Source organism: Halichoerus grypus, chromosome 9 (genome assembly GCF_964656455.1).
Source record: "Halichoerus grypus chromosome 9, mHalGry1.hap1.1, whole genome shotgun sequence".
Lineage (NCBI taxonomy): Eukaryota > Metazoa > Chordata > Mammalia > Carnivora > Phocidae > Halichoerus > Halichoerus grypus.
The window spans coordinates 108252430-108266441 of record NC_135720.1 but is presented as its reverse complement, the minus strand read 5'-3'; the positions used below and the strand labels follow the sequence as shown (position 1 = coordinate 108266441).

The 14012-nt window shown below is 53.3% G+C and overlaps 1 protein-coding gene across 4 annotated transcripts in view; it reads right to left on the bottom strand.

Annotated features, from left to right (window-relative positions):
* The window catches only part of LRFN2 (leucine rich repeat and fibronectin type III domain containing 2), a 176647-nt gene that overhangs the window by 41959 nt on the left and 120676 nt on the right, over positions 1-14012 (bottom strand). For all 4 annotated transcript variants that reach the window (XM_036086873.2, XM_036086871.2, XM_078055369.1 and 1 more), the window contains one exon: positions 1174-2598. In XM_036086873.2, the coding sequence (XP_035942766.1) occupies positions 1174-2573 (1400 nt within the window). In that variant the 5' untranslated portion in view covers positions 2574-2598. The remainder of the gene's footprint in view (positions 1-1173; positions 2599-14012) is intronic.

Sequence of the window (14012 nt, the reverse complement as noted above, 5' to 3'; positions counted from 1 at the left end):
AGTACTCACTTTCTCTCTGAAAAAATAAAATGATAAATGCATAAAAGAAAACATGGAGGATTTCCGGAAGAAACCAGGCATTCCTTGAGCAGTGAGATTCTAGGCCATGTGCTTCACGTTTACTGCAAACTGAGGCTGGCTGAGACAGGAACTCATCTGCCGTCAGAGCCTGGACCCTGAGGCCTGGATCTATCACTCTGTGAGCTCTTCCCTCTGAATGATGGAGGCGATTCTAGCTCAGCTTTTTAGTCTTAACCTCCCTCTCTACCAGGCCCAGGAAATGACCCCTTGACCCTCGCCATAAATTTACAAGGTCAACATCATTGTCTGTTTCCAGATAAAGGAGACTGGTGTCCAGAGATGTCAGCGTGGGGGGGGGGGGGATGACCCCACCTCTAATATCCGGGTTCCCGTGACCTGCTCTTGCCAATCGGAGCTCATCCAGGGCTCCTGTGGGACCAGCTGGGAATGGGTCCTCTAGGGCTGTTAGGAGAGAAGAGACTGCGTGGGGGTGTGCCAACCAGAAGAAAGTGGAACTTAGGGAAGGTAAGAAACTCTGAGAACACAGAATGTTGGTGGGGGGATCTTTGATCTCGTTGAACCTGAAGCAGCTTCCTGACTTTTATATTACATGAGCCGACACCCTACCTCTCCTTTTTCCCTTTTTCTTTCTTCAGCCAGTTTGAATTGGGTTCCATTACTTGCAATCAAGTGTCTGGCCTAAGGCAGGTATGGATTCTCCCCATTTTACAGATCGGGACAAACAGGCAGGCCGGGAGAATTAAATCACTAGCAAGTGGCGGGGGCCGTGATCCGCATTCTACTCTTCCTGACCTTAAAGCCTTAAGCATAACTGAATGTGCGTTCAGGTGAAGGCCAGATTCACTCCTCAGAGGCTCGTAGCCATGCGCCCACCTGCGAGAGCTGCGCCCTGGGAGGCCTGATCCTCTTACACACACGTCTCTTGGGGCTGCCCACAGGGTTCCTTTCTTCCTACACTTTAGTCGATGTGATTTCTATGTCCTCTTACCTGCACAGAGGGCACAGTTTGCCCCACGACTCCCCCAGGCACCTCTGGGGAGAAGGGGCATGGGTGGGAACGGTTCACAACCCTGCGCAGCCCCTCCTCCTTCCCCAGCCGGACACCTCCCTGCCGTTGCAGCCCCGGCTCACCTGTAGATCAGTACCTCATCGTCGGAGCAGTTGTACTGCAGCTGGTACATCTTCACGCGGGGCGCTGACTTGCTGACCGACCACTTGACCAGGGCCGAGGTGGTCGTCACATCGGACACAAGCACAGCACGTTCCGGGGGGCCTTTGGGCAGCTCCCCGCCCCCACTGCCTCCACCTCCCCGGCTGGTCTTGCTGGAGCCCGTGATGTCCGAGAGGCGGGACTTGGGGGGAGCAGTGCGGCTGGTGCTGTTGCTGAGGTGTGGCAGCTGGACGATGGACACCTCCACCATGGCCGTGGCCTCCCCGGCGGCGTTGGCCGCGATGCAGGTGAAGGCGCCGCTGTCCTGAGACGTGGTGATGAGGATGTCCAGGGTGCCGTTGTCGTACACGGCGGTCCTTGAGGAGTTCCCCACCAGGCGGTCATCAGGGGCCACCCAGTGGATGAGGGGGCTGGGGTCCCCGATGGCCTTGCACTTGAGCGTGGCCGCCTGGCCCTCCAGAACCAGCAGCTTGTGTGTGTGCTGGGTGATGAGAGGCGGCTCGCACACAAACTCCTCCTCGCGCACGTGCCAGAAGTAGCGGCCCTTGAGGCCCCCCGGGGAGCCGCAGGTCTCCAGGTCATCGTCCCGCTCCAGCCGCCGCAGCCAGAGCAGCTCGCAGTTGCAGTGCAGCGGGTTCCCCCCAAAACTAAAGGACAAAGGTGGAGCAAAGGGCGTGGCCGTCAGGGCGGAGGCCTGGGAGCGGGCGAAGATGGGGTCGGGGGGCAGCTTCTGCAGCCGGTTGGACGTGAGGTCGAGGCGAGCCAGTTTCTGCAGGTCGGCAAAGGTGCCCTCGGCGATGTGGTCCAGCAGGTTGTGGTCCAGGCTCAGCTGGTGGAGGTTGACCATGCGCCGCACGGAGCCCCAGGGCAGGCCGTGGAGGTTGTTGTAGGAGAGGTCCAGGTCCTCCAGCGTGAGCAGGAAGTCCTCGAAGGCCTCATCGGCAATGCCGCCCAGCTGGTTGTTGTTCACGATGAGGTGCTGCAGGTTGACCAGGCCCCGCAGGGTGTCCTCCCCGAGGCTGGGCAGCCGGTTGCTGTCGAGGTGCAGGGAACGGAGGCTCTCGAGGTCCAGGAAGGAGAAGGGCTGGATGTGGCTGATGGTGTTCCTTGACAGGGTCAGGTCCACCAGCCCCGTCATGTTGGCGAAGTCCTGGCGGCCAATGTGGATGATGAAGTTGCCCCCCAGACGTAGCTCCACCGTCCGCCGGTCGATGTCAGGGGGCACGAAGAGCAGCCCCTTGGAAGGGCAGAGGGTCCCCAGTGACTCAGACAGGTTCTGGCAGACGCAGTACTTGGGGCAGGCGTCGACCACGGCAAACGCCATGCCAAATGCCAGCAGGCCACCAAGCAGGGTCTCCATGGTCTGGTCACTCAGGCCGCGGTGCCTGGAAGGGAGGGACACAAGGTCAGGGTCAAGAGGCAACTTCCTAATGCCCCACCAGGGCTTCATCTGTTGCCCTAACCCGTGCCTTATGGAGCAGCAGAGAATGGCTTGTGCTCTTGTGAAGTCTAACCTCTTCCCCCAACCGATCCCTCTAATATATTTTTTTTTTTTGCCTTAGCTCTTATCATTTTCTAACAGACTATTTAATTTGCTTATTAACTATGTTTATGTAATATTTCCTATCTCCCCCACTAGAATGCCAGCTCCACAACAGAAGGCTCTTTTGTCTGTTTTGTTAATTGCTATATACCACACATCTAGCATGGTGCTCGGAACACGGTAGGTGCTCCATCAATGTGTTGAACGAATGGAAGGATGATTCTATACCAGTGGTTCATCTAATAATCATATTCGAAAAGTGTGTTCTGGATGTATGTTAAAGCACTTTTATCTCCTTAATTGGTTTGGACTTGGCATGAAATCAAATTGGACCAGCATTCCTTAGGAACAAGGACATGGACAAGGAGAGAACTGGCCCCTGGAGATGCCAAGGTTATTGGGGAACTGGTTGTAGATAAGTTTCCCCATGGAGAATCTACATAGTCGGTGAACCTTTGGGAGCTCAGGGAAGTGAAGAAGGGGGTGAGGCTGGAAGCAAAGGCATTAACTTCTTCTGAGCACCCTATATGTGCTGTGTCCTCTGCCCAGACCTTCATGTACCTCATCTCATTTGGGCTTTGGGAACACCCTTCACAAGGCTGGGCTTATCTTTGTATTTAGATGAGGACTTGTCCACCTCTGAATCACCTCCTTCAGGTGTTCACTCAAAAGTCACCCTCTCCCCGAGGCCCCACCCCAGCTGTGCATAATCCTCTTTCCTGCCTTGTGTTTTCTCCTTGGGAATTGGTCATGATCTACCTTACTGTGTATTTATTTCACCTGCTTGTCTTGTTTATTGCTTGTCTTCTGTACTGGCAACAAAGCCCCAAGATGTAGGGACTTGTTTTTATTCACCACTGTATACTCAGGGCACTGCCTGGTACATAGTCGGTGCTTTTGCATGAATGAATATCTAGGGAAGGAAGGAATGGACTCCGCATCAGGTCTTTGTGCCTCCAAATCTCACAGTTTCCCCACTATTCCATGTTATACTAACCACAATTCTATTTATGTGGTGCTAAAAACATCAATGGAGTTGGACTTTTGAAAATCCTGCACACCGGTTGTGTAGCGTCACCCAGAGCAGTGTGCTGCAAGGGGGCCTTCTAAGGCCACTGAGTTGGGGATGCACTGACTGGTCTTTCTTGCTCTTGCAAAAGCTCTGTATGCATTAGCAAGTGCAGAAGGGTTGAGGAATTCTGCTGCGGTAAAGAAAATGGATTAGTGTTTAATTCTGCATTGCTTCCCCCATTTTGAGCTAAAAATATTCCTTTTTTTTTTTTTAAGATTTTATTTATTTATTTGACACAGAGAGAGAGAGAGCGCACAAACAGGCAGAGCAGGCAGAGGGAGAAGCAGGCTCTCCGCTGAGCAGGGAGCCCGATGCGGGACTCGATCCCAGGACCCTGGGATCACGACCCAAGCCGAAGGCAGACGCTTAACCATCTAAGCCACCCAGGTGCCCCCAAGATACTCCTTTTTGGAAGCACCAACCATTAATATCTGGAGGAAGTAGGGCTCCAGAGCTCCCAGTTTGAGAAGCACAGGTGCAGAACAAAACAACTGGCTGATTTAAAAGGATACAACATAAATTTAAAAACCTATTCCAATCAGATATTACTTTATTGTGAAGATACGAATTTCATTATTGCATCTCTTTCCGGGTAAATCTCCCACCTAAGACCCTTCGGGGTCAGAGACTTAATCTGTATTTCATCTGGAGAGAGTGCTGTTTCTGATCAGCCCTGTTCAATAGAAAGATGATTACTAGCCATTCATGTAATTTAAAATTTTCTCATGGCCATTATAAAAAGGGAAAGAAGTGAAATAAATTCTGATAATATATTTTATTTACACCACTCTATCCAAAATATTACTTCACATGTACTCAATACATACAACTATCAATGAGATATTTAACATTCTTTTATTTGTAGTAAGTCTTCAAAATCGGGTGTGTATTTAATACTGAGAGCACATTGCAAGGGCTCATTGGTCATATGTGGCTGTTGGCTACCATATTGGACAACATTGTGGGGGCAGGTGTCGGCTACCTACAGCTGAGGGCCAAATCTAGCCTGCCACCTGTTTTTGGAAATAAAGTTTTATTAGAACATGGCCATGCTCATTCATTTGCATACTGTCTATGGATATGTCATGTGTGCCTGTGTGCGTGTGTGTGTGTGCGCGAGCGCGCGTGCGCACGCACATGCCACAATGGCGAAAGTGAGTAGCTGCAGCAAATATAATGTGGCCAGCAAAGCCAAAAATATTTACTGTCTTGCCCTTTACAGAAAAAGTTTGCCAACCTCTGTTGTGGAGGATTTTTTTCCCTCTTCATCTTCATCATGGTCACCCTCATTGAAAGCCCTTGCCAATGTGCCTAATTCCACACAGTTCTGCTCTGGGCTCCCATGAGCCACCACCCGCCCTGCCAGTCCCCACTGGCTCTCACAGACCTGAGGGGTACTGGCCCACCCTGACCCAGGTCCTATCAGGAGCATCCAACCCAGAGGTGTCTACGTGAGGAAGCTTCCCACCTGCCACTGTCTCTGTGCTCAAAGGTGCTCGGGCCTTTTAAGTCCATACTTAGCTGGGGCCCTGATAAAACAAATAAGAATCTTCTCTTTTTTCAAGGGCTAGTCCTGGCCACTCCCCTGGTTTATCTCTTACCACTCTCCGTTCCATTGCTCTTCGTGTCCCAGCCAGGCTCAACATCTCTCACTTATAAATGCAATGCTTGATCTTCCTCCGAGACCGCCGACATGCTCTGGTCTCTTCCTGGCCTCTCTCCCTACCTCCATTCTTGCCTGGCCAAGTTCCTATTCTCTCTCCAGGTCTCGGCTCCAACATCACCTACCCCAGGAAACCTCCCCACGACCTGGACCAAATTTGGCTCTGCTGTTCTGTGCCCCTTAGTCTATACTTGTCCCACAGATTGCTCACTGCACTTTTCATTATAATGCCTTCCTTCCTTACCTATCTGCCTTCCTAGACCGTAAACGCCAAAAGGCAGGGAACTTAGCTATCTTGTCTACCCCTCATGGTACCCCCAGGACCTAGCACCACACCCGACTCATAGCAAGTGCCCAGTAAATACCAATTAAATGAATGAATGAAGTATGAGTTGAGCAAAGGGAGTTTCTGGCATTGTCGCTGAGGTTCTGAGGTCTGTATTAACTCTGTTCAGGGTTCATTCGGTTGATCAGCTGAGAAAACTATCTTTATGGAGAGAAACTTCAGAAGCATCTTCTGTCAAGCATCAGCTGCACTTCCCAGCATGACACCATGGTCGTAGAGTCAGGGAGTCCTTATTTCTCTGGCTACCATGTCTCCTCAAGTAGAGGTGAACAATACTCCCTCTACCCCCTGGGGATCCAGGGACAACCACACCCAAGGATGTCCCTCCCTAGTTAAGCTGGAGGCATGTGTGCACGTGTAGAGAGGCGGGTAGTGTGCTGAAAGCCTGGGGCCTTGAGAGAAAGCCATCCTCCTTACCAGCTCTCATCGGTAAACACTGAAGTGACCTAAGGCTAAGAAGCACGTCCAGCATTTTCACATCACGGCGCACACAGGAAATGGTAGTGCTCAGCACGGTCCTGTGAGTCCAGGGCCAAGCTTGCAGGTGGCCCATGCTGGATCTCTGCGGTTCGTCCCTCCAGATTCTTCCCTCCGCCCTCTCCGACCCTGCCCTCTGCCCTGGAAGGCTGGCCGTCTGGGCTGCATCAGTGCACCGTGGACAGACTGCCCCGTCCTACGGCATCCTCTGGGGCTGGCTGTCCTCGGTCCTGTTGCCCGCCTGCCCTCTGCTAGAGGGTGGCGGTGGCAGCAAGCAGAGAAGACTCAGACACTCCGGGGTGCACACCGTGTACATGGCCCATTGTTTCAAACAGTTCTGTCCTTGGAAATTATTTTTTAAAAGTTTGTTAAGGATTAACAAACGTCTAATGAATTCAAGGCTGTGACATAATAGAGCTGGGTAAATATATTTTAAGTAATCAGCATGGAAGATTACTGACAGAGAAGTGACTATTGAATCTTAATTAAAATCGTATTCTGAGAACTGCCACCTAATATATTACTCTCACAGCCAAACAAAAAGCAGCTTAAACCCTGGCTTGGGAGGGAGGCGATGGGGAGCATGTGGGTGTGCGTAATTAGCGCACGCCCAGACTGGGGGCTCCCTCTCCTGAGCAGAGATCTAGGCTGGAAGGAGCAACGAGGTCCCTCTAAACATGTCCGAATGGGGGAGGTGGCAGAGGGGAGCAAGGAGAGCTGGAGATTAGGAGTAGGGGTCTGGTCTCAGGAAAAAAGGAGCAGATGAAAGCTGGTGGGAGGGGCTCCAGGATTATTTGTGAGCAAAGCTGAGAGAGGTGCGCGGGGGATCAGAAGCGAGGCTGTGAAATGGATGCTGGTATCAAATGTCAGCATCAGCCTTCATGCAGAGGAATCCATCTGCAGAGGACAAGAGTTCGTCTGCTCGGAATGTCTATGAGCCTGGGCTAAGGGAGGGGAGGGGAGGGGGCTGCCTGGGGAGGCAGACAGAGGACCCTGGAGAGGAGGAGAAACACTCTTCCCTGGATCTGCTGTGCTCGCAAGAATCCACACGTCTCTGGGTAGGAACAGTGTCTCTTCCCTCCCTGGGTTTCTTCAGGCAGTTTTCCCCGGCACCTCTGCAACGTGAGCGCTGCAACTGGTTCATAAGGTACTCTTGTGCAATCAGGAACAGGTGTCCCTTCAGGGCATTTGTAGGGCCCCTTTCGCTGGACAACCTTGCACAGTAAACAACCTACCTTCCCATACCTTGTGGCCTTGAGTATTGCTATCCTCATTTCAACCACTAGGAAATGAGGTTCAAAGAGGTTTGGGCTGGCCCAAACTCTCCCAGCTACTCCGAGAAGAACTGATGACTCTCTCTGGCTCCAGGCTGTCCTTGGAGTAGAGCAGCCCCCCCCCCCGCCCCCCGCAGAGGCTTGCATGTGCCCGGTCTACAGAGAAAAAGTGGCTGCCACCACTATGGGATTCTTAGTGACCTGTGACTGCCCAGCTGTTTGACTAAATTTGGGCACTTGAGTTTGCTGCTTAGGGATGGTGTTCTCAGAAGCAGGGGCCTAACTGGCTCAGAAAAACCCACCTGTCAGGCCTCATGGTGGTGATTCTCTCTCTCTCTCTCTCACACACACACACAAACACACACGAGCACACGTGCACACACACGCATGCATGCACACACTTAAATATACTGGCAATAAATATAACGTGTGGAACTAGGCTGATGGTTTGTAATCAGAGTCTCCAGATGGGATTTTATATTTAAAACAAAAGGGACAAAGAAAGGCGAGGACAGAAAGCAGAAAACTAATGGACATGGCGGCAGAAAAGGAAAGTTCCTGTTCCTTCCCTCGATGGTGAGACCACAGACTTTCCTCCCCACTCCCTCCAGCCCCTGGGCCCTGCCTCCCTGTCAGAACCACCTCGAGCTGTTCCAGACAGAAGAGGCAACACTTAGCAGATGGCTGGCATGATATATGGGATATCTCTCCACCCTGATTTCCATTTAAAAGATACCTTAGCAACCAGCCAAGGAGCCACCCGCCCCTGGAGCCTGTAAATCAAGTAAGATGCCTGTCTCTGCTTCAGGTAAAGAGAAATGGCCCCTCCAGGGTGCTCCCAGCCAGGAAAGTGTGAATTAATAAAAGTGGGAGGGGTTCAGATCTGTCAGGAGAGGTAGCCCCTGCGCCTTCTTTCCAGACTTGCCCTCCCAGAGCACTTGCTGCTCCCCATAAATTATACCACTCAAGGCGAGCCCTGGGGGGATCAGCTCTGGAGCCAGGGGATAGGGAAAAGGAAACTTGACTTCAAGACAAGAGCTGATGGGGCTGCTTTTCTGGCCTAGGAGCTGGCAGGTGGTGGCCCTGCCCCCAGCCCCATGTTTGGCCCTCTCAGCCCCATCTCCATCACCTCTGCCTCCCAGACCCTCAGGAAATAACAGACCAGAGCTCCTTCTAAGGATAAGAAAAATGAATTAGCATTAGAGAGCTGATTTCCTCAACCCCCTCTCAGATGCTGCCCTGCACAGAGATCCTTCTAGAACCCTCAGAAAGAGGGCAGGGAGCAAGCTTCATGAGTCTATGCTAGAGAGAGAGAGAGCCCAAGACCTCAGAGTTCCCAGTTTGATGGGAGAGGCACAGCCTTTTGACCTCAGGCAGCTCCTATTTTGATGTTGGAGTCACAGCTTCTGGTTTGAAGGGGGTAGGGGGAGAGATAGAGAGACAGAGGCAAGAGAGAAAGAGAGAGAGGAAGCTAAATCCCCAAGGGAGCCCCTTCCCCTCTAAAAGATCCTAGTTTCTTGGCTACAGAAGACACTCAAACAAGATGGGCAAAAACAGTCCCTGTGCTGTCCCCAAACAAAACCGTGGGGGCAGAGACCACATCCTGAATCCCCAAACTTCGGCATAAACTAGTTTAAAACAGGGTCTGAGACAGCATGGGCAACAGGAAAGAAAAGGGGAAATAATGTCTAAAACATCAAAAGGGCAGAATGAGCCCATTTACGCTCTGTTTAAACTTCTATTGTGCAAGATAAGCAGTTGTTATCCTAAGCAAGTTATTAAGCTCAGAGCTGCTTCCTCTCTGTTCTCAATGACAGCATTAGGCCTCCGTGTTAATGCATCCATGGTAACTTTTATTGTGTTGCAATGTAATTATGTGTTTTGCTGTCTCCTACCCCATTCACCTGGGAACCCCTTCTTGGCAGGGACTGTGTTTTGTTCAGCTCTGAATCCTCAGGAGCAAGCTCAGTACCTGGCACAGAGGAGGCATCGGGGATATGTCAGGATAGAATGAATGAGTAACTGACTGAAAATGAGTGCATGACCAGTTGTACCCCTTGGCACCTTCACCACCCTGCACACGCTGACTTTTTGCACACGCTCACCCTTGTCTGGGGCAGGCCGGGCATGCTGGAGAAGCAATGCCCCAGACAGCAGGCTCCAACCAATGCTTCCCCATAAGAGGGGCGGAGGATAAATACCTCAACTCCCTTCCCCCACTGGTGAGATGACTCTGAGGCACGTTCTTCAGTCTCCTGGAGGTCCCCGGTGACAGTGAGCCGCAATGCCCTTTGGAGTCACCTGCTCCTCACACCCCATATTGGCTTGGCTGTCTTCCCTTCCCCACCCCCACTCCTCTTCCTGCAATCACCAGCCAAGTAAGCCACTTCCATTCAGATCCTTGTTTCAGGTCCACTTCTGGGGAATCCAGCTCAAGGTCCACTTCTTAATTATAACTCTCATGATGTAAGGTACCAACCGAGTTTGGGCCACTGTGGAAATGTCACATACATGGAAATAAAAAATGATATGAAAATCACACACGTTCTCGTCAATGACAAAAACAAAACAAAAAAACCAGCAACTCTGGGTAGGAAGGAGACCTGAGTTCCCACACAAAGGATTGGTCCTAAGAGTCGAATGGCAATTGTTTTCCACCCAGTGTATTCATGACCATGGCCATGTGGAGCACTCACCCTCTTGTCTCAAGACAGCTGGGAGCCAGTGTGTGAGTGAGTGTGATTGAGAGAGGCCCATGTGCACACGCATGTGGAGTGTCGTTATCAGGGTTGGAAAGTGAATGGAGAGGTGTGTGTGTGAGGACGCGGGCACGTCTGACTGATCACGTGCCTGGAGGTGCCCCATGTGTGAGTGAGGGGGTGTTGCATGAATGGAGGTGAGTGAGTGAGGGAGTGAACGGGGTGTGTTTGCCTGAATGGAGGGCTGTGTGAGTGAAGGAGGGCTTGGTTTTACGAATGGGGGCCTGGATGTGAATGAGGCTGCCTGTGGGCCGATAGTGTGTGAGGAAGGGAGAGGGAGCAAGCTTGTTTGTTCGGCTTTGATGGAAACAAATGCTGTTTTGCTGCCGTGTTGTCAACTACAAATGCATTAATCTCCATGGTTGCCTGCGATCTGTCCCTGCTTAGGGGACACAGACAGCCCACGGGGCTGGCAGCTTTCAGCATCAGTTTAGGCCTTGACCTTCCTCCCTGTCCCTGCCTGTCAGCCTCTATTCCAGCCCTTAGGTGAGTGTGTGGGAGCTCTGGTTTCACACAGAGAGATTTTTGCTTTGATTCAGTCATGACTTTCAAGATTCCTTCTCTAAAATGCCCCCTGCCCCCCATTTTGAGCACTTTCTAGATTCTATCACCTGAAGACTCAAGCAAGGATCCTGCTCTGGAAGCCGGGATGACCGCTCCTTCTGTACCTGAGAGGGAGAGTGTGGAGGGTACGGATACACAGGGATGCATTTCCAGTCACCAGGGCCTCTCTGGTCCCTTCTCCCTTGCCCAAAGTGTTCCCCTTCACCCTCCGCAGATTCATGTCCAAGAACCCAGTCCTTGTCTTAACCTTTCCCTGCTTGAAATCACAGAGCACCCCTGGGTTCACTGACTCACCAGCACCCCACCCCAAGCACCCTGACCTTTCCTTGGGCACCATGCTCAGGGTGACAACCTCAGTGTGTGGTCCTCTCTAGGCCTGGGCTAATGAAAGGAGCAGTGGGGTGGATAATTCAAAACGGCAGATAATCCAAAACTCATTTCCATTTGGCTAGGGAAGGTTCACACTCTGATTTACTCTCCTCATTATGTTTGGCTCAGGCTAAAATTAAAATTGGCTTTTCTTCTTCAAGCCATCCAGGCTACAGGGTAGGCAATGACTGGATAGCATTAGAGTTCACTCCAGCTGGAGAACATAATTTAGGGTCGATATCTCATCAGGATATCAGACTTGAAGGTCACTGGAGAAAGGAGTTAAATCTCCCTCCTCAGACTGGGGTCCCTGAGGCAGGGCTGTGTCTCCCCCTCAGACTGGGGCTCCCTGAGGGCAGGGCTATGTCTTCCCCCCTCAGACTGGGGTTCCTGAGGCAGGGCTGTCTCTCCTCCCTCAGACTGGGGCTCCCTGAGGGCAGGGCTATGTCTTCCCCCCTCAGACTGGGGTTCCTGAGGCAGGGCTGTGTCTCCTCCCTCAGACTGGGGTCCTTGAGGCAGGGCTGTGTCTCCTCCCTCAGACTGGGGCTCCCTGAGGGCAGGGCTGTGTCTCCCCCTCAGACTGGGGCTCCCTGAGGGCAGGGCTGTGTCTCCCCCTCAGACTGGGGCTCCCTGAGGGCAGGGCTGTGTCTCCTCCCTCAGACTGGGGCTCCCTGAGGGCAGGGCTATGTCTTCCCCCCTCAGACTGGGGCTCCCTGAGGGCAGGGCTGTGTCTCCCCTCAGACTGGGCTCCCTGAGGGCAGGGCTGTGTCTCCCCCCTCAGACTGGGGCTCCCTGAGGGCAGGGCTGTGTCTCCCCCTCAGACTGGGGCTCCCTGAGGGCAGGGCTGTGTCTCCTCCCTCAGACTGGGCTCCCTGAGGGCAGGGCTGTGTCTCCCCCTCAGACTGGGGTCCCTGAGGGCAGGGCTGTGTCTCCCCCTCAGACTGGGGTCCCTGAGGCAGGGCTGTGTCTTCCCCCCCTCAGACTGGGCTCCCTGAGGGCAGGGCTGTGTCTCCCCCTCAGACTGGGCTCCCTGAGGGCAGGGCTGTGTCTCCCCCTCAGACTGGGGTCCCTGAGGCAGGGCTGTGTCTTCCCCCCCTCAGACTGGGCTCCCTGAGGGCAGGGCTGTGTCTCCCCCCTCAGACTGGGGCTCCCTGAGGGCAGGGCTGTGTCTTCCCCCCCTCAGACTGGGGTCCCTGAGGGCAGGGCTGTGTCTCCTCCCTCAGACTGGGCTCTCTGAGGGCAGGGCTGTGTCTCCCCCTCAGACTGGGGTCCCTGAGGCAGGGCTGTGTCTTCCCCCCCTCAGACTGGGGTCCCTGAGGGCAGGGCTGTGTCTCCTCCCTCAGACTGGGCTCCCTGAGGCAGGGCTGTGTCTCCCCCTCAGACTGGGGCTCCCTGAGGCAGGGCTGTGTCTCCCCCTCAGACTGGGGCTCCCTGAGGGCAGGGCTGTGTCTTCCCCCCTCAGACTGGGGTCCTTGAGGCAGGGCTGTGTCTCCTCCCTCAGAATGGGGCTCCCTGAGGGCAGGGCTGTGTCTCCCCCCCTCAGGCCAGGGCTCCAGGTGGACAGGGCTGTGTCTAACCCCTATATCCCCAGCTCTGCCCACAGTTCTGCCCCTGGAACTTGACGCTAGCATGACCAGTGTTCTGCTCCCTCTCCTCACCCCACTCTTACGGGCCCCAGTGAGGGCCCGGCCTCCCAGAAGCAGCCTTGTCCAGCAGGTAGGCGGAGGGCTTCAGCTGGGCAGCCCCAGGCAGGCTCTCATTAAAGTTCACAGGCGGCTCTGGGAAGGAGGAGGTCTCATTACGAAGACCTGCAGTTATCACCCTGCCCTGTTATTATGTGTTTGCTAGGATATCAAGCATGGCATATTTAATCTCGGGCTCCTAATAACACCTCTGATTATTAAAACAGAAAGAATTTAGACAATCAAATTGGCTTCTTGATGGGAGTTTTTTTTGCCCGTTTCATCTCGCCTGTTTGTGGTGGCGGTGGCAGGGCCGGGGCTGCTTGCCACAAGGAGGAACGTGGGCATAAAGGATCCCATGTTGCCCCTCCAAGGTCTGTCTGGTCTTTCGTTGGCCTTGGAACAGAATCCTCAGCTAATGGCCAACCCAGACTTATAGGGTGATACACACACTTATCAGTCGGGGCTACCTTTGCTGTTTTATAACCCCCACAAATTCCCTAGCAGACATAAGGCATAAGAAAAAGCCATAAAAGAAAAAAAAGGCTTCCTCCCACTTTGTAATAAGCAAATGGAACAAGGTCCTCCTGCCTGTTCCTTCGGTATGTCGCTCTCCCATGTCCTCCCAGTTCTGGGGACCAGGGGCGGAGATGCATTATCACTCAGGGTCCTCGGAGGAAAGAGTTGACTGTGGAAGCGTTGCCTGAAGGAAGTTTAGTGAAGGGACAATGTACGGCAGGTGTGGGAAGGGGTAGGGGTAGGGGAGCTCTAGCACCCAGGGACTGGCAACAGAGGGGAGGCTTTTACCCTTTTGCCCCCAGGCCTGAAGGGGCGAAGGCAGAGCGCAGTTTCAGGAACCCGGGCCTGTCTCAGCCACGGGAGAACAGTGGCCCAACAGGAGTCGTGGCCCTGAGTAGAGGCCACATCCACTGATGAACTGCCCTCTGGGAGGGAGCCGGCCAAGGAAGTAAGCGCCTCTCACTCACGCTGCCCTCTCTCCTCCCGCTGGGACCTTCCAGCAGCCAAACCCAGGAAGCCAGAGGGCAAGGG